General features: G+C 37.3%; 1 protein-coding gene across 1 annotated transcript in view; it reads left to right on the top strand.

The window, feature by feature from the left end:
• The first annotated feature begins 281 nt into the window (after positions 1–281).
• The window catches only part of LOC131168283 (proteasome activator subunit 4), a 32,756-nt gene continuing 13,359 nt past the window's right edge, over positions 282–19,678 (top strand). Inside the window, exons 1-31 of the mRNA XM_058127607.1 lie at positions 282–820; positions 3,620–3,722; positions 3,819–3,931; positions 4,562–4,684; positions 5,347–5,448; positions 5,620–5,785; positions 7,035–7,151; positions 7,254–7,321; positions 7,421–7,522; positions 7,611–7,827; positions 8,028–8,261; positions 8,346–8,473; positions 8,631–8,748; positions 8,834–9,052; positions 9,138–9,293; positions 9,456–9,532; positions 9,648–9,856; positions 10,434–10,650; positions 10,747–10,826; positions 10,955–11,072; positions 11,178–11,348; positions 13,763–13,931; positions 14,012–14,055; positions 14,177–14,219; positions 14,289–14,434; positions 14,689–14,783; positions 14,938–15,839; positions 17,698–17,979; positions 18,079–18,174; positions 18,482–18,660; positions 18,849–18,930. Coding sequence (XP_057983590.1) covers positions 660–820; positions 3,620–3,722; positions 3,819–3,931; positions 4,562–4,684; positions 5,347–5,448; positions 5,620–5,785; positions 7,035–7,151; positions 7,254–7,321; positions 7,421–7,522; positions 7,611–7,827; positions 8,028–8,261; positions 8,346–8,473; positions 8,631–8,748; positions 8,834–9,052; positions 9,138–9,293; positions 9,456–9,532; positions 9,648–9,856; positions 10,434–10,650; positions 10,747–10,826; positions 10,955–11,072; positions 11,178–11,348; positions 13,763–13,931; positions 14,012–14,055; positions 14,177–14,219; positions 14,289–14,434; positions 14,689–14,783; positions 14,938–15,839; positions 17,698–17,979; positions 18,079–18,174; positions 18,482–18,660; positions 18,849–18,930 — 5,037 coding nt within the window. The 5' untranslated portion in view covers positions 282–659. The remainder of the gene's footprint in view (positions 821–3,619; positions 3,723–3,818; positions 3,932–4,561; positions 4,685–5,346; positions 5,449–5,619; positions 5,786–7,034; positions 7,152–7,253; positions 7,322–7,420; positions 7,523–7,610; positions 7,828–8,027; positions 8,262–8,345; positions 8,474–8,630; positions 8,749–8,833; positions 9,053–9,137; positions 9,294–9,455; positions 9,533–9,647; positions 9,857–10,433; positions 10,651–10,746; positions 10,827–10,954; positions 11,073–11,177; positions 11,349–13,762; positions 13,932–14,011; positions 14,056–14,176; positions 14,220–14,288; positions 14,435–14,688; positions 14,784–14,937; positions 15,840–17,697; positions 17,980–18,078; positions 18,175–18,481; positions 18,661–18,848; positions 18,931–19,678) is intronic.

The following is a 19,678-nucleotide window of genomic DNA, read 5'->3' as shown; positions in this document are numbered from 1 at the left end:
GACGAAATTGGACCCAATCAAGGAAAGGCAGGAAGTAGTTGGGCCAAGGCTTGATCTTTTTGTGTCCCTTCCCACGGATCCTGTTTTAATTAGCGACCAAGGAGGGATTACCGCCGTCGGTGGCCTCTTGCCTCCCATTCCCATGAATCCGATACATTAATATTATTATTTATTTAAATGGCGAAATCCGATGCCACGTGTATCACCGCCGGCGGCGAAAGTACCAACTCCCTCCTCCCCCATAAAATAATAATTCACCACACTGTTCTTCCATAATCCGTATCCATTTCCATTCCCATTTCCTCGCGTATAATAACAATATTCAGCAGCCCTCTCTCTCTCTCTCTGCTAGAAACCGTTGTTTTCCGGTTCCCAGTTGGGACTAGTCGACCCCACTTCATAAAACCAATCTGCCCGTGTAGGTCAGTCAAGCCCTGGGCTGGGCTGCAATTTTCCTTTCTTTCAGTTCCTGCCGGTTACCGGTCAATCTTCTCTCTCCCCCTCCGGAATTCCTCTCCCTCCTTTCTTTCTTGCATAGAAAGTCAATAGTAAACGCAGCTTCCCCTATATCAATAAATCAATAGACCCCAACAGAGCCACAGGAGCGCTCTACTTCTTCTTCTTCTTCTTCATTTCTTGAGCGCGCGCACGCACAGAAAATGCATCTCTACAATGCTTGGCTTCCGCCGCCGGTCGTAGATGAAACCAAGAGAGAGAAGGAGTCTTTCGCCCGCGTCGTCTGCTCTGTTAAGGAATTATGGCGGCCGGACGATCCCGATTCCGTCTACTCCACTCTCAGATGGGTCTCCGTCATCGACCTGTGAGTTCCATCTGCTTCCTTCTGATTCTCCCCCCCTTTTTAAGGTTCTTTTCATTTTATTCTCATTTTGCATCGCCTACAGATTCTATAATTTTAATCTGAGCTTCGAGTTATGTTACGAGTCCTCCACCGCAATTGCTTAGTGTTCTTCTGCCTCATTTTTCCTAGTTGAGGCTCAACTAGTCCTGCTTCGAATTTGATTATGAGTACATGACCGCAATTCTATTTCTGCAGTGTTACGGATTCTAAATTTTTTACGTTCGTTAATTTTGTACACGAACTTAGCAATAACGTCCTAATTCAGACAAATTGAATTTCATTAGCTATCCGGGGAAAGTACTCTTAGTGGAATATTCATATTGAAATTTCATATGAATAACGTTAATTTTGGGGATTGAAGTGAGATGATTGACGGAGCTTTATGCATTGTAACTGTTACAGAACGAACTATTTTCTGAATTTCTCACCATTTTTATTGATGAAGAACCTACTGCATTCCTCTTGTACATGCTAATGGTAGTACCATATTAGGCTGTAAGGTCCAGGATCAATAATTCTTGAACTTCAGTGAATGGCTGTCTATACAGAATCAGCTGGTTGTGCTTGTTAAAAGAGAAAATTGCGTAGTAGTCACATATGCATTTACAAGCTCCGAGAAGAATGGCTAAAGAACAGTAAGCAACATGATGGGATCCCCATACACTTCACTTGGAGGACATGGAATTTGAGGCTTGAATTTGGAATTGCATGGATTCAAACAAAATGCAACATAAGAATAATATGCAGCATAATCAGATCCCCTTAAATGTCATTTGGGGGCATGTAATTCGTGGCTTGAATTTGGAATTGGATAGATTCAAAGAAATTGCAATACAATTTTGTGTTGCATTTTGTTCAACTGTAGACAATTCCAAATTGAGAGATTGAATTCCATGCTCCCAAAGGTCGGTTGAATAGAGATCCTACATAGGATTGTTGGCAGAGTTCGTAGGATTGGATGATGGATTGTACGATTCTACTTGCAATGCAAAATAAATTTAAAATTTATGTATTTTCCATTTTATGACAACTGTCAATAAAATAAGCTTAAAAACTTGGTAGTAAGTTTAAGAAATTAAAACAAATTTCAGGAATGTAGCTGCTTGCTAGCTAGCACCTAGCAGGTGCTTTGTTCAACAGTTTTTGACCCTAAAAAAATCTGAATGGCTGGAATTGCTAAGTGCTCTGCAAAGAGCAGACTGTTGCTAGCTTGTTTATTCAATAATTGTAATTAGAATAAAAGCAAAAAGAATGAAGAAAAGCAGAAGAAGCAATTGTTAATCTAAATTCAAACTGCTGTAAACTTCTCAGTTTCTGTGGCTTTGTCATCAAACCATGAGAAGAAAAAGGAGGAGGAAAGTGAGGAGGATGAGGAAGAAAAGAAGAAAAAGAAAAGTTTTTTGTTGAAGGAATAAGAACTTCTTGTTGGTAGAAATGAAAAGAAGAAGAGAAACAGATCTGTCTGCTCTGTCTGCTTTGGGGGAAAAAATAGGTCTATGGTTTGTTGATGATAAGAGAAAAGAAGAGGAAGAAAGTGAAAAACCACAAAGATAATGCATAACTGCTACAAGCCTGCAACTTCAAACTCTCAGCCTGAATGTACAACTCCCTGGTTGTTGAAGCTCTCTGCTGATCTCAAATCTCTCAGCTGGTCTTGCTGCTGCTGGAAGAGGGAACAGCCCCATCCTGCTGATGAATAACTTGGGGTCTGCCTATGAAGAACCCTAAGTTCTTAGAGAGCTTTCAGTTTCGAAGGAAGTGAGCTTTTAGGAGATGCTCAACTGCCCTCTTGACTTGGGACAAACAGATCACAGAACGTGCTCGTTATTTTGCCTTAATTTTTATGCATTAGGGTCAGCTGAACCAAATTTTGTGTCTGTTAAAAGCGATGTGTTGGGGTCGGTAAAAAGACACAGGCCTTTTTCTTTAAAAGCCTAAACAGAAAGAAAATCCATACGGTCCAAAATAGGATCACGATCCTACGATCCTATTTGGATCCTAAGATCCTACTGTTATCCTACTTGATTCTGATTCTGCATGTGATCTGATCGATTAGGCAAGTTTGGACTGTAAGATCGTAGGATCATATGATGCAGATTGGGATTTTGATAACCATGATGCTGCCAAACACATGCTTAGTAAATTAAAAGAAACAAAAACAAATGCTGGAAGCATTGCGAATGAGTTTGGTCTGCTTTATATTTCATACATTTCCCTTGTGGGCAATCTGAAAAAATGTGCCAATTCATTATTACATCGCAAAATAATTAGACTCCCCAGTTGTTTATTTATTTTTTGGAGTTCCTTCAGGGAAAAAACCACAAAATCGAGTGATAATATTAGTAACTTTAAATAGATCGAGCTTGATGTGATCTTCTAATCAATATTGTCAAAAAAAGAAAAATAGAAAAATGCCCAATGGTCTTCTAATCAAATGTCAAAAAAATAAAAAATAAAAAATAAAAAAAATACCAACTTCTGAGACATGCCTTGTTATGCTGTAGAACTTTGATAAACTGAAAGCAGTACTGTTGTGCATATTTTGTGCTAGGAGTTGTCTGTTTATTAATGTCCTTCTTAATCTCTTGCTCTCATCTCACTCACAGAGATGCAGCGTTGTTTCTTATTTTCTATTGCACCTTAGAACACTTGCTGTGACCAGCTTAGATTTCATCAAGGAAGTGGATTAATCATTCATGCCCATCTCCTGGGTTTTGACAACGTGAATGAATTTTACATCACAAGTCTTTTATCATGCAGTTTCATAAAGGCAAAAAGTGAAATATCTTTGGAAGATGTTGGTGCAATTGTTGAAATTGGATTAGAAGTGTTTATCCAGTCATGCGACAAACTTTATGCTCAGGTAATACATAGTATTTTAGAAATCATTTCTCTTATCATGAATGTGAATTTTTTCCCTTCCCCTTTTGTTAATCGTGATGCTATCTTTATTGTTTAGGTTAGATGGGGAAATACATTAGTTAGAATACTTAATAAGTACAGGAAGAAGTTGTCTTTGAAGGTTCATTGGCGGCCTTTCTATGATACTTTGACCCATACACACTTTACTAGGTGAGCTTAAATTTTGTCTCTCTAATGCATTGCTGCTGCATACATGGATTAGATATACCATTATGTACACTATTCATTATCCATTCTTCGAAATGTGCTCTTGAAAACCATGCTTATATCCCATCATGAATTATTGCATTGCCAGTGTAGTTGATTACAAAATCATTTTTAGTAAATCTATGCCCATGTTACAATTTGTACTTTCTGTGATGCGCGGAGTTTTACTTAATCCTTTGTCTCATTTCTTGCTCTTATGCGTCCTTAATGTTTTTCTCTCAAGAAAAAATTGGCTTCACACCTTACCTTTCTCAGGCCTATTGGAAATATCTGAATTAATTAATTGCATAATCATGACATTATATTGTACTGTAAATTGTAAAATCATATATTTTGCTTCAAGATGCAACCTTTTCCATTTGGGTTGCCTATTACATTACACTCGCAAGCACTCTGTGAATCGGTGCAGCCATGAGTGATCCATGGGGAGCTTTGATTGGCTCCTCTATGGTAAAGATGCATCTTTGAGGACCTGAGGTAAAGGACTAAAGCTGGACTAAAGTGATGTCTTCTGTCTTCAATTTCTAGTTTTTAAAGCCATATATGCTGCTGTTGAAACTTGATCTGTTACAGGAGTACTGGACCAGAAGGCTGGAGATTGAGACAAAGGCATTTTGAAACTGTTACTTCTCTTGTTCGATCCTGCCGAAGGTTCTTCCCTCCAGGTTCTGCCTTGGAGATATGGTCCGAGTTCAGGTAAGTATCCAAGTCTAACATCAGTTGTTCCAGCCAGTCTGATAAACATAATGATAATTCTGAATTTTGTTTCCTTCAATAAATGGGGTCTATTTGGTCTTATAATTATGACAAATTATGTCAGAGGGAAGTGTGTCATGTTTATTTGCTTTGAGTGTGTCATAGCAGTGTTGATGGTTGATCAGTCGTTTGGGTAGTAGTAGCAGTAGGGATGGAAGATGGGGCTGGGAATTTTTCCCTGGGGACTGTTTGGAATAAGTGTTAATTTTGAAAATATTTTTTGTTCCATTCAGATTTTATGTTTGGAACTTCAAAGTAAACAGGATAAAAATAAATAAATTCATTGCTTTTCTAATTGTTCAATAGAGAAAAACCAACACTTGTCTTGCGCAACTTCAGCTTCAACTCTGTTCAGTCACCTTTCCAAGTATGAACATATATTGCTAGTAATTGAAACTTTAATATTTTCTCATTTCTGAAACCCCCCGCCGGGGGGGGGGGGGGTATTGTTATTTTCAAAGAATAAATACTAATTTTCACAATTGCTGCTCCCCAAGTGAATGTGTGACTCTGTTCTTGAGTAACTTTCTAATTACTGGCTGTGGCTGTTGCTCTATTCGTTTCGTGTTGTTGCATTCTGTTGAATGAAAATGAATTTGCAGATCTCTACTGGAAAATCCATGGCATAATTCAAGCTTTGAAGGTTCTGGGTTTTTGAGGCTGTTTCTGCCAACAAACTTGGACAATCGAGACTTTTTTGTACAGTAAGGGGCATACTTTTTTCTGAATTCTCCACACTCTTTCAATATTGATAGACTCCTGTTGGTTGATCACAAGAAAAAAAAAGTCATCTGAACTCTTATTCTTATTGGTTTTGGCATTATTTATTGGAGCACTAACTGGAGCAAATTGGTTTACTACTGTTGGCATGGCAGTGACTGGGTTAAAAAATGTATAGAGCAGTGGGACTCCATACCAAACAGTCCTTTTTGGAACAGTCAATGGGCAGCTGTTACAGCTCGTGTTATAAAGAACTACACCTTCATCAACTGGGAGTGTTTCTTACCTGTGCTTTTCACTAGATACTTAAACATGTTTGAGGTAAGCATATGAATTCATGTAATCTTGAATTTGTACTGTTGTGGTCTATATTGTATTGAAAAGATCTAGACATGCTGCTGACCTTTTCCAAGTTGTGAAGTTGAAAATAATTTTCTCTTTGTTTCTCTATTTTTTTTACTTTGGTTGGTTTGGTCTAATCTTCTACTTGAAGCTCTACATAGAATAAAGTGCTCGTAGGCTGAGATAAAAAAATTCATAATAATTTTTTAACAATTGTCCTGGTGGTTCATAAAAAAAGTCTGCAAGTGGTTATTCTAGTGAACTGGATTGCGATTTTCAATGTAAAGAATTTTCTTATGACAAGGTTACCTGGATTTGAGTTACACAGATTTGTTTGATTAAGATACTCTTGTGGTTACTGGATAGCCTTTTGCTTGTTTTAAAACTTAAATATCATGAGAATCTTAGATCAGCAATGATAACTTCATGGCATTAATTTGTTCTCTTATCTTTTGAGTAAGATGACTGAGATGATAAATTGGAATAGAAGAATGTCACAGTTAGAGTTTACCTGTCATTTTGGTGGAATTATGCATGTCAGCTTTCGTTGGTTTCTTGAAATAGTCAAGATGATCAAATTGATGAATTGGAGATCATGGCACATTATGATGTGGGTGGAAATAGGCAAAAATATAGAAATACAATAAAACCAACTACTTCCCTCTACAGGAGCTTTGCTCACTTATTCATTCATAAAAGAGAAGATTGTGACCAAAGATGCTTCTGCCAAATACGGCTTACTAGATTCTGGAATGAACAACTGCTGTGCAGAGAGCTGATTTGGAAACTTTGCAGGAAAAAAATGATACTCAGGGACTTTCTCTACGGAAATTAGGTTCCCTTCGAAAGTTTCGAGTCTACTTTCGGACCCATCAAATGGTGCATGATTTATAGTTTTGTAGAGTAAGTTATGTCCATTTTTCTGAAGCTGGCTTGAGATGTTTGCAGAAAATGAAAATGTTCTATTACTCATCTTGGACATTGTAGATTGTTGAAAATTTGAGCCTTCAGCCACTGTATCACATTTTAGTTATATGGCTTCACCCTGAGCTTGGTGTTTTCAATACATGGCTTTTATTTATTTATTTATTTATTTTTATTTGGGGCTGGAAAGAGGTACAACACTAAGCCTTTTGGACAGTCTGGGCATACGTTTTAGATGGTTCTTGCAATGCCAATCATATTATTTTCCCTAATAAAGTGTGGTACTCTTATCTGGCAATAATAGGTTCCTGTGGCAAATGGAAGTGGAGCATACCCTTTCTCCGTGGATGTTCCAAGAAATACGAGGTTCTTGTTTTCCAATAAAACAGTCACTCCAGCAAAGTCTATTGCAAAATCAATTGTAAGACTACTGATGCTGTTACTGGATGCATCCATTGGTCCATGCTGTAGCTGATTTTTTTCCAAGATAAACTTATAATAGTATATTTAATTACTTATGCAGGTGTATCTATTAAAACCTGGTGGTTCAGCACTCCAGCACTTTGAGAAATTGGTCAACCTCTTAGAACAGTTTGTTTTCTGACATTTTACAGTTGTATCTTCTGCTTTTAATGCCTTTTGAGCTGTTCTAATGCTCTCTTTGGCTACCTATATGTTTTTTTTTAATAGATATTATCACCCGTCTAATGGTGGTCGCTGGACTTATTCATTGGAGCGTTTTTTGCTATATTTGGTACTTACATTTGAAAAACGCCTACATCATGAGCAACAGTAAGAGTTTCTATGTGTGCTACTATGAAATGTATTCTATATGTGCTTAGGTACATTATGCTTTTATACTGAAATACTATTGATACAGGAACGTAGATGACACCAGACAGGAGGAACTGTATCTGGGAAAAGCAGAAAGAACTTCTTTTGTCAATGTGGTGTTGAAGTTGATTGATCGTGGTCAATACAGCAAAAATGAACATCTTTCTGAGACAGTTGCTGCAGCCACCTCTGTTTTGTCGTATGTGGAGCCCTCTTTGGTTCTTCCATTTTTAGCATCTCGATTTCACATGGCCTTGGAGACGGTGAGTAATATTTTATGTATCCCTCTGCATGCTAGGATTGATGAAATACTGATTTATGAGGTTTTTCCACACAAAATGTCAGCCATTCATCTTGAAAATCATGGCTAATGGATCGGAGCAAATGCAATTAGAATGTTCTTTCTTTGGAGATTTTACCGGTCACTCCATGAACTTTAACTTCTTATAATTTGTCTCTTCAGATGACAGCCACCCACCAGTTGAAAATTGCTGTAACATCGGTTGCATTTGCTGGGCGGTCACTGTTTCTCACATCCTTCTCAACTTCATTGGCCAAATCAGATGATTTTAGCACTGCTGATGCATTCATTGATCTTCTGACGATTTCATTATCAAATGCATTACTTGGTATGGATGCCAATGATCCTCCTAAGACTTTGGCAACCATGCAACTGATTGGTTCCATATTTTCCAATGTAAGCACTAAAATTCATGACAAATGTGTCTGACATGCTCATAACCTGTAAAGAAGGGATCTTCTCATTCGATCATTATTGCAGATGGCAACACTTGAAGATGATGGTGATGGATTGTCATTCATGCCAATGATCCGCTTTTCAGAATGGCTTGATGAGTTCTTGTGTCGTCTGTTTTCTTTACTGGTCCACTTGGAGCCTACTAGTGTTCTGTAAGCAATGGCATTCAGACATCAATTCTTTCCTTATCATGCATGCATGCACACAGTACACACACATTTAATAGTCACATTCTTATTATATATTAATTTCTTTTTCATTAATTTCCTATTTTAAAATATTAAGACTAAGCAGTTTATGGTGCTGCAGAAGTGAAGGCCTGCACTCATCAGCAACATCTGGAACATTCCTGGTTGAAGATGGTCCTTATTACTTCTGCATGCTGCAAATTTTGCTCGGGAAGCTTTCGAAATCATTGTATAATCAGGTTTTGATTCTTTATTGCAAGCTGGCTACATGTTCTGATATTTCTGGAAATGGTAACGTGTGAACTTTTCCCATATAATTCACAGGCTTTGAAGAAAATTTCCAAGTTTGTCAGGACAAACATTCTACCAGGGGCAATTGCGGAGGTTGGGCTCCTTAGCTGTGCATGTGTCCATGCAAACCAAGATGAAGCAGTTATTCACCTTATTGAGCCGGTCTTGTCGTCTGTTATCTCTTCTTTAAAAGGAACACCTGTTACAGGTTTTGGAGGAAGAGGAATTCCTGATGCCTCCGTTTCAACCAAGGTTTTTATTTTGTGTGTGATTCTTGTCATTCACCTGTGTTTTTACTGGTCCCTCTTGGTGACATTTAATTGCTTCTCTTTTACAGGCAAAACCCACGCTTTCTCCTGCTCTTGAAACAGCAATTGAGTATCAATTGAAAATATTATCAGTTGCCATCAATTATGGAGGTCCAGCACTTCTTCGTTACAAGGACCAATTCAAAGAAGCTATTGTTTCTGCCTTTGAATCTCCATCTTGGAAGGTCATTGTCTGTTTTTAGTTCCAATAATTCTAAATTGTTGTTGTGGTAAACTAGTAAACTACAACTATGTGTGAGGGGTGTGCTTACTGAAATTATTACACTCAGTCTGAGCTCTTTGGGTATTATCTTCTTATTTGTTGAATATTTGTTTTAAATCGACAGGTTAATGGTGCTGGTGATCATGTTCTTCGATCCCTTCTTGGAAGCTTGATCCTTTATTATCCTATTGATCATTACAAGTACACCCTATTTGACTTATATATATTATAATACATGTTATTTACATTCTTTAATATATATATATTTATTTATTTTTTCATTTCGGTATGAATTCTTTTAAATCTTGCTTCCTAGGTGCATTTCACGTCATCCTGATGCTACTGCCTTAGAGGAATGGATTAGCACGAAAGATTATTCAAGTGATGAGCCCTCACTGGGCCCCAGGTGGCATGTTCCGAGCAATGAAGAAGTTCAGTTTGCAAATGAACTCGTAAAGTTGCATCTTGAGTCAGCTTTAGATGATCTTCTGAGAATATGCCAAACTAAAATCCATTCAGATCCAGGTAATGTGCATATTTGTTTCCTGTCAGGTAGCTTCCCTAAAGTGCAGAGTGTGCAATATTTTTAGGACAAAAGACATTGACCTCCCCTCAGGTTTGGCAAAATGACACCAACCTCTTCTAAGGTTTTGAAAATTTTAGGGACATCCCTTGAGGTTTGCCAAAAGAACACGAACCTCCCCTTGTATTTTGCAGAAGACAAGCCTTTTGAGGGGTGTAACTGTCTCAAAAATCAAAAGTCAGGTGAGGTTTGTGACATTTTTGAAACCTTACAGGAGGTCCCTAAAATTTTTGAAACCTCAGGGGAGGTCTCTATCCTTTTGCCAAACCTCAGGAGAGATCAATGTCTTTTGCCCCCTTTTTTAAACATTTTTCGGCAGATGCAGTAACTTTATTCACTATTTGATGAATATTCTATTTCAAGAAATTAAGGTGTTTCTTAATCTGAAGATTGAAAATACTTTTGAATTTTGTAGTTAATATGTATTTGCTCACTTAAACCAATTTATATGCCATAAAGGATGCCCTATTTTTCATGTAATATTGCTGATTCTTACAATCATGTGTAATTGTCATCCAGGAAATGAGAAGGAGCACTTGAAAGTGACTCTTTTGCGTGTGGATTCTTCACTGCAAGGTGTTTTGTCATGCTTGCCCGATTTCCGTCCATTCTCAAAGAGTGGGAGGGCTGAAGCTTCAGGTTATGGTTCTTTCCTAATAGCTGGAGCAACAGGTGCAACTGTTGGGAGCATTGAACTGCGGGAGAAAGCTGCTGAGGTCATACATATGGCCTGCAAGTAATGTTTAGTCTCCATCCTTTTTTCTAAATATTTTTAATCGATCATGACAAGTGTGATTTTTTGAACATCATCAATATTTTTCTTGTTGGGCAGATACTTACTAGAGGAAAAATCAGATGACAGCATCTTATTGATACTCCTTGTTCGAATAATGGATGCTTTAGGAAACCATGGTAATGAATGTTGCTTCTAGGTCTAGATGAAGTAAATCCCATAATTTTTTGGTCTCCCTTGCATGCCATTTGTGTCCTTTATTGGTTTTTCTTGTCTGACATCATTTCTTTGCTAATCTATGATTCAGGAAGTTTGGAATATGAGGAGTGGTCAAATCACAGGCAGGCTTGGAAATCGGAATCTGCTGCCATAATAGAACCACCTGTAAATTTTATTGTATCTTCTCATTCTAAAGGGAAGAGAAGGTGAAAGGTCCAATCTGAGATGTCTTGTTATCTTCAATTGAAGAATGGCACTTGGTTTTGAATCTTTTTTTTTTTTTTTTCTGTTTCCTCTTGGGTAAATTTCAGACCTAGATGGGCTCTTATTGACAAGGCTTACATGCATAGTACGTGGAGATCGTCACAATCGTCATATCATCTATTTCGTACGAGTGGGAATATCAGTCCATCAGACCATCTGCTTCTTCTGATGGATGATCTTTTAAGTCTCTCTATGCATAACTATGAAACTGTTCGTGTGTAAGTAGAAGAATTATTTATTGCTACTACTAAATGGTGAACACGATTTGCCAATTTTAAAGAACTTTACTGTTGAAATTTGGGGTAAAATGGAAGACCTAACACAACGATAGGTCTCTTCTTATATTTATAATATATATCAAGTACATTTGAATGACCATAATAACCTTATTAACTCTCACTTATTGACATAACAGTAACACACTAATAATGCTAAAAGACTAAAATAACCATTAACACTCCCCCTCAAGCTGGAGTATAGATATCATATGCTCCTAGCTTGTTACAAATGAATTTGACATGCGCACCCCCAAAGCTTTGGTAAACAAATCAGTAAGCTGCATATCGGACTTCACATAAGTGGTTGTAATGAGCTTCTGCACAAGTTTTTCCTAAACAAAGTGACAATCAACTTGAATGTGTTTTGTTTGCTTATGGAAGACTGGGTTGGAGCAATTTGAAGATTAGCTTGATTATCACACATCAACTCCATATACCAAGAATGTGGAAAACCTAGTTTTTCCAATATGTTCTTCAAGTTCACAAGCTTACATGTACTGTGACCCATGGTCCTATACTTTGAGTCAGCACTTGACTTGGCCGCTATAGTTTGTTTCTTACTCTAGGAAACCAATTACCAGTGGCAAAGATACAATACCCAGTTGTAGTTCTTTTGTTTGAAGGTGATCCGGCCCTATTTGTGTTAGTATATCCCTAAACATAAATGTGACACTGATCTTGATATAAGAGACCGCTCCCAAATGCACCTTTATGATATCTTAAAGTGCGAATTACTGCATCCCAATGACTTGTCCTTGAAGAATCCAGAAATTGACTCAAAACACTTGTCGAGAAAGACATAATCGATTGAGTGACTATGAGATAATTTAACTTTCCAAGAAGTCTCCAGTATTTTCCTGGGTCAAACAACAAATCACTCATATCCGACGCTAACTTCTTGTTGGGATCTATGGTTGAATCAACATGTTTGATCCCAATATCCAAACAATCCAATCTCATCCAAAAGATCAAGAGCATACTTCCTCTGTGACAAAACAGTTCCCATACAGGATTTGGATACTTCTATACCTAAGAAGTGTTTCAATGGTCCCAAATATTTGGTTTGAAACTTAATATGTAGAAAATGTTTTGGGCCCTGAATACTTTGATCATCGTTGCCTGAATTACGATATCACCCGCATACACAATAAGAAGAATCCTACTTGATGAAGTATGATGATAAAACATAGAGTGATCCATTGGACATTATTGAAGGCCAAACTCAAGTACTGCAACATTAAATTGACCAAACTGTGCTTTAGGAGACTGTTTTAAACCATATAATGCCTTCTTAAGCTGATACACTAAGCCTGACTCCCCCTGAACAACAAATCCAAGTGGTTGCTCCATATATACCTCCTCTTTAGGATCACCATGCAAGAAGACAGTCTTCACATCTAGCTGATGTAGAGGCGAGTGACAAGTAGTGGAACCTAATGAGGTAAGTTTGGCAACCATGGAAAAAGTGTATGAGTAATCCAATCCATACACCTGAGTATATCCCTTAGAAACAAGATGTGCCTCTAGACCAACCACAGAACCATCCGGATTGACTTTAACAGTATATACCCAAGACATTTAACCACAGATTTGTTAAAAGGAAGAGATGCCATTCCCAAGTATCATTGCCCTATAATGCTCTAATTTCTTCAACAATTGCATTTCTCCGCCTAGAGTGGGCTAAGGCTTGAGAAATAGATGTAGGAAGGGAAACAGAGGATAGAGTAGTAACAAAACAATAATAGGAGGGCGACAAGAAGTCATAGCAAACAAAGTCGAAGATGAGATGCTGTGTACATGTACTTTTACCTTTTCAGACTGCAATGGTAGGATCAACCTAGTGGGAAATATGATCATCAAACGAGGAAACCAAAGGCGTAGCTGATGAAGTTTGTAATGACTGAATTTGAGGAGTCATAATTTTTACACATATATACTGTCATTTTTTCCTATTACTCTGTCTTTCTCCTATTTAGTAATAATTTACATGGTGGCATGCCCGTAACACATCAACTTCATGCCTCATGGTGTCCATGACTACATGCAACATAAATTTAGGATCTCTTTAATTGTTTGGCGGCAAACAATTTATCAAAGAATAGGGAAAGTTGGGAAGCCTTACCAAAAATCAAATTTTTGGTGAGGAATTCTATGAAAACCAGTGCTCATTGCTTACCTTTTAGTTTCCTCTGACAACTCATCAAATGTGTTATTTTAACTTGAATTCTAGATCATTTAATTCATTTTTCCTTGATGGGTTTCCCCCAGTTTTTCCTGTACTATTTATTTATTTGTTTGTTTGTTTGAAGTTAGTGTTTTCTCACAACTGACTGTTTATTTGACTTTGTGTGCAGACTTGCTGGAAAATATCTCTTGAAGATGTTCAAACGATGGCCGTCAATGATTTCAAAATGTGTGGTCACATTTACAGAGAATTTACGGAATCCCAAATCACCAGAATATGTGGTCCTTGGTTCTTGTGCAGTCCTTGCCTCACAGACAGTCCTTAAGCATTTGACAATGGTAGGATTCAGGATGAAGTCTTGAAACAGGTCTTGAAATTTTAGTCTTTCTGATGTATTTTCTGTTATCTCTCAATCCAGGATCCAAAGGCATTTTCGTCATTTCTCGTTGGAATTCTTGCAAGGTGACCCTATTTTCATTTGTTTGAAATGTCTGTATTGATTTTGAGGATGCTTCATACAGATTGTTGATCTTACTTTTTTTTTTCCCTCTTTTTTTTTGTATATCCTTTTAAATACTTGAAGCTCTCATCATGAATCACTGAAAGCTCAGAAAGCAATCAACGAGGTAAATTTGAGATTATTTGGTGGTTATGTTTATGGATTTCTTGTTGTGTAATTTTCTACATGCCAACAGCTTTTTGTCAAATACAACATCCACTTCGCTGGAGTTTCTAGAAGCATTTTCAAAATGTCAGATAGTCATTCAGATGAGCCAAAATTTTCAGCTTTAATTTCTCAGATTGGTTCAATGGGCTTTGATTCTACTGGACTTCACTGGCGGTAAATCTTCTATTGTTTTGAATCTTTGATAGCTTTTACGCACAACTAATTATTTGATTTTATTTAATCAATGTTGTGAAAGTTTTTTCTTTTAGGTTGTGATCCATCCATTGATTGGTGTAGAAATAATAACTGAGAAGCTTATTTGATGCATGCATAATCATGTTTTGAGTGCAGACCTTCTCATAGATGCTAAATTTATCCTATTCGGACATGATCTAAGGATGAGTTTAATTTTCCATTTTCATCGCCAGGTACAATCTGATGGCAAATAGAGTTTTGCTGTTGCTGGCTATGGCTGCTAGGAATGAATCGAGTATATCATCAAAAATTTTAAGTGAAACTGCTGGTTAGTGCATAACATTGAATTTAAATGAAAACGTAAATCGTTGAGCAAACTCATTGACAGACTCTTTGCAATAGCAATTTTGCAATTAATTTTTGTCACTGTTTTCAGGTCAACCTTTTTTCATTTTCTGATGTCAAGATTCATTTGTTTTCAGGGCATTTCTTAAAGAATTTAAAAAGTCAACTTCCTCAGACTAGAATACTTGCAATCTCAGCTCTTAATATACTGTTGAAAGAATCACCATATAAAGTACCAAATGAAGAGCGGCATGAGTTCTCTAGGGAATCACAAAGAAGCACCAAATCTTCCCTTGAAGGAGCTCTAAGCGAGATATTTCAAGAAGAAGGTTTCTTTAACGAGACTTTGAACAGTCTTTCACATATACATATCATTTCTGATAATGAAAGCAGTTCTTCCAGAGGAAATCAAGGAAATTCTTCTTTTCAAAGTGTAGCAGACAAATCGATCACCCGCTTCTATTTTGACTTTTCAGCTTCATGGCCACGTACTCCTAGTTGGATATCTTTATTTGGAAGTGATACATTTTACTCCAGCTTTGCACGAATTTTTAAGCGGTTAACTCAAGAATGTGGTATGCCTGTTTTACTTGGGCTTAAGAGTACCTTGGAGGAATTTGTAAATGCTAAAGAGAGGTCTAAACAGTGTGTTGCTGCTGAGGCTTTGGCTGGAATTTTGCATTCTGATGTGAATGGGCTTTTAGGGGCATGGGACGGCTGGGTGATGGTTCAGTTGCAGGGTATAATTTTAGCCCCATCTGTGGAATCAATACCTGAGTGGGCAGCTTGTCTACGTTATGCAGTTACGGGAAAGGGAAAATGTGGAACAAAAGTTACTCTTTTGAGGCAAAGAATCATGGAGTGTCTGATAACACCTTTACCTCAAATGGCTGCTACCACTGTAGTTGCCAAGCGCTACGCTTTTCTTTCAGCTGTACTTATAGAGGTATCCCCACCAAGGATGCCAGACTCTGAAATACAGCTCCATAAAAAACTTCTGGAGGAGTTGCTGGTTAATATGAAACATTCATCTGCCCAAGTAAGCATGCATCTTAAGTTTTGCTTGATTTTCCAATTAAAATTTTTTGTTGTTATTCTCTTTTTTTGTTTTTAATATTTAGATGTTGAGGTTTATTATTATTTTTACTTACCCTAATTACTGTTTTTTATCTGATGTCAGATCTTTATGCTTAAATTATGTTCTGGCCTCACCACCCTCCCTGCAATCCTCCATTACAATGGGTTTCCCAATCTGCATCTGATCCCTCACCACCCTTCCTTAATCTAACTCCCAACTCTGTAATCAAACTCTTCCTTCTCCTCCCATTTAGCTACCCTATGAGACAATCTACAGTTGCAATCCCCTTAGCCCAAAGAGCGCTAGATTTTTTATGCCAACTCCCTTCTTCTCTTAAGGAAAGCTATTCCAACTCATTACAAAGCTGAACTCTCTTCGCCCTATCTTCCTCTCTTAAAAAACCACACTCCTCCAATCTGTCCAACCCTGCCAAATCATTCAAGATGCTATTTTATTGCTCCCTAATTTTCCCAAACTCCTCTTGTTCCAAACCTTAAGCATACCTTAAACAAGCTTCAACTTCTTCATCTTAAAACCTCCCCTCACCCTAGAACATGATACTCTTTCCAGCAATCCTGAATTTTGTCCTGAAAGGAAGTGTGTGTCAGCCACATATTTTCAAACCTAAAGGGGAGTGCGGCTCCACTGGACAGGATTGGGATCCAGAAGGATCGGATTTGGATTGGAGGTGGGCATGACCAACACCTGTTGTACAATGTTCTTGGATAACTTCCCAATCATTTATAAAGAGGAATCTATCTATACGGGACAGCCACACTCCCAAATAGAAGAATTGAATCTTGTCATACTCCTCTTGCTTGCTTCCTCCTTTTATGAAGACATGCACAATGGATGGTTAAAAGCCCTGACTTCTTCTCTATAGTTGTGGAAAGATCTTATTCCCTCAGGCTAAGCTGTTTGATTCTTTCGTGAGAGATGGTCCTAAAAAAAAACTATTACGCTGAGAAGAACAGGTGTGATCATACACAGAAGTAAGCCACCAATCCCCTACACCCTTAATCTCTAGCAAGACTGACATTGAAAAGGGTTAATACAGTCCTTTAGAAGACAGATTCTAGTATCCCGAGCTAATGATTAACCAACCATCCCCTCCCCCCCCCCAACCCCCAAACCCCAAACCAGCCCCTAAAGAAGGAAAAAGGAAAAACCACCAACTGCCTGACCCTCGAGTCTCAAATGCTCCTAAAAAGCTGCATATCAATCTCCTCTAATTTAGTTTCCTGCACAAACAAAATTTCAAAGCTAATTCTATTAACCAAATCCCTAACAATCCTTCTCATCCCAAACCCCTTAGACTTCTAACATTCCATGACAGAATTTTCATTGAGGAATATCCTTGACCCTTGAAAATCTGCCCCTGTTGTCGTAATTGAATGTGGAAGCTAGTCTACCTGATTCACTAGCATTATAATGTGATAATGCTCCAATTCATGGTTTGCCAGTATATTGCTGTTTTCTGTTAACTAAGATGAAATCATTCAGGAAAAGATACTGTTTACAAATGGGTGAGAGATTATTTTATTTAAGACCTGCATACCACCAAGGCTTTTGATTGTTTAAAGGATTAAAGGAGCATATTTTATTAAATAATTGTAGGTTATAACACCACTTTTCAAAAGTGGGTACAAAGCTCAAGCTTCCGAAGTCTTGTATTGACACGGCCTATTGGGTGTGCTATTTTTACTTGTATTAATGTTTTATAGCTAATGTTTTTTTTTTCAATAAATAATTTTATGTAATGATGTCAAGATAAATTATCTTCTGGTTATATTTTATTCTGTATTCTTCTGTGGAACAGGTAAGGGAAGCTATTGGTGTAACTCTTTCTGTATTATGCTCAAACATTCGACTTCACACATCCTTTGCTCATAATCATTTACTTGAAGTGGAAAACAGTAATGTGGATGGCTTATCTAAAGGGGAAAGTTGGGACCAGTTTCTAATGGAACACGCATCTGAACTGGTTTCGAATATCCAGAATACGAGTCAATCTGACAATCTGGAGACACAAACAGATATAAATCCTGAAAATGGGTCTTCTGTTGGTGATTCACGGGATGATGTTAAATGGATGGAAACGGTATCTGGTTTTAGGAATTTTTAAAAGTTGAACCTACTTTTAAATTTTATGGCCTTTTATTTGTCTACCTGTTTATTTGCTTATGTTCAATTTGTGTAGTTATTCCACTTCATCATCTCAACTTTGAAGTCTGGAAGATCTTCTTATTTGCTGGATGTAATTGTGGGTCTTCTTTATCCTGTAATTTCCTTGCAGGTACTAGTTTATTCAGAAATTTACTTGTTTTTAATGCTTTTCGTGTGTGTCTATGTCACTTTCATCAATATGCAAAGAACCTATTTCTATGACATTTTCTTATTTCTGGTTTTTATGGCTTCATTTCACTGCCTAAAACATTTTTTTTCCATACTTCATTTTTAATTCTTTGGAGAAAATTGGTGTAGAAAGAATTCATTGGAATGTTTGTGGCTCTTTATTTTCAATTGTTGATCTTTTTGCATTATGCGGTTGCTTACCTTGGGCATCACTGTTGTATCTATAAGAAATTATTGCTTCTTTGAAGGAAACATCAAATAAAGATTTGTCACTGTTGGCCAAGGCGGCTTTTGAATTGCTTAAATGGAGGGTTTTCTGGGAACCACATCTCCAGAGAGCTGTTTCTATCATTCTTTCTTCAGCGATTGATTCTAACTGGCGAACTAGATCAGCAACTCTGACATATTTGCGAACTTTTATGTATAGGTAATTTCTCATATTGATATGGGTGTTTTTATGCAACTGTTATAGATGCTATTTCTCCAATAAGAGTTATTGTATCAATATAATTCTAGCATGTAATTTGAGAATATATTCCCCACAATGCAGACAGACTAATAGATGAACCTTGAAAAGGATCAATATTTTGAAATTTTAATTTCTTTTAATGACAGGCACACTTTCATCCTCTCATCCATGGAGAAGCAACAGATCTGGAAAACTGTTGAGAATCTACTTGTGGACAATCAAGTGGAGGCAAGTTTCTGGCTTGAGCATATAATTAACTCTAATGTGGAATGATGTAACCATCTCAATAGTCAAATTTTTTGGACTTGGTAAAATAGCTGCACAAGGCATTGCAATGTCTTGTTTCGCAAGCTGTTTGCAAGAACCTTTTATTTTTTATTTTTTATTTTTATTTTCTGACTTTGTTGAGCATAAATTGTATTTGTATCAGTATACTATACAGTCTCTGACTGGTTTCAGCATTTCCATTTGTGATTGCCTAGCATAATTTTTTCTTGTGACAAAACCTATCAACATGATGTGGCAACATTAGAAAATGATTAAATTAAAATTTTGATTTAAGGATTAGTGTCATGGACCTCCGTTCTTGTGTCCATGACACATGCAGCTTTGGAAGGACATGGTGATCATGTTGGATGGATCTTGGAAGGAACTACAGTAAACATGGATTTGATTATGGAGATGTCATGAAACATACTGTGAGTGTTATTATGATGTTGTGGTGGATCTAGGCAGTTAACGATGTGGCATTCTTGGCAAATGATATATGAAACTTTGACCCATGGATGGTTACTCATGTGTATGCAAGAATGTGATGGAAAGATGTTAATTTAGGGGGAACAACATGAGAGCATCCTACTATCTCCAGTGTCCTTTTGAGCAGTAAGTGAGCACCCTGAGGAATGCTTGGGGATAGGCTTTTGAAATCCTCAAGGGGTGTCTTGGCCTTCTGTGTGAGATCAGAATCTCCATTGAT

The sequence above is a fragment of the Malania oleifera genome, chromosome 1, assembly GCF_029873635.1.
Source record: "Malania oleifera isolate guangnan ecotype guangnan chromosome 1, ASM2987363v1, whole genome shotgun sequence".
Taxonomy (NCBI): domain Eukaryota; kingdom Viridiplantae; phylum Streptophyta; class Magnoliopsida; order Santalales; family Ximeniaceae; genus Malania; species Malania oleifera.
This window is presented reverse-complemented; position numbering and strand designations above follow the sequence as displayed.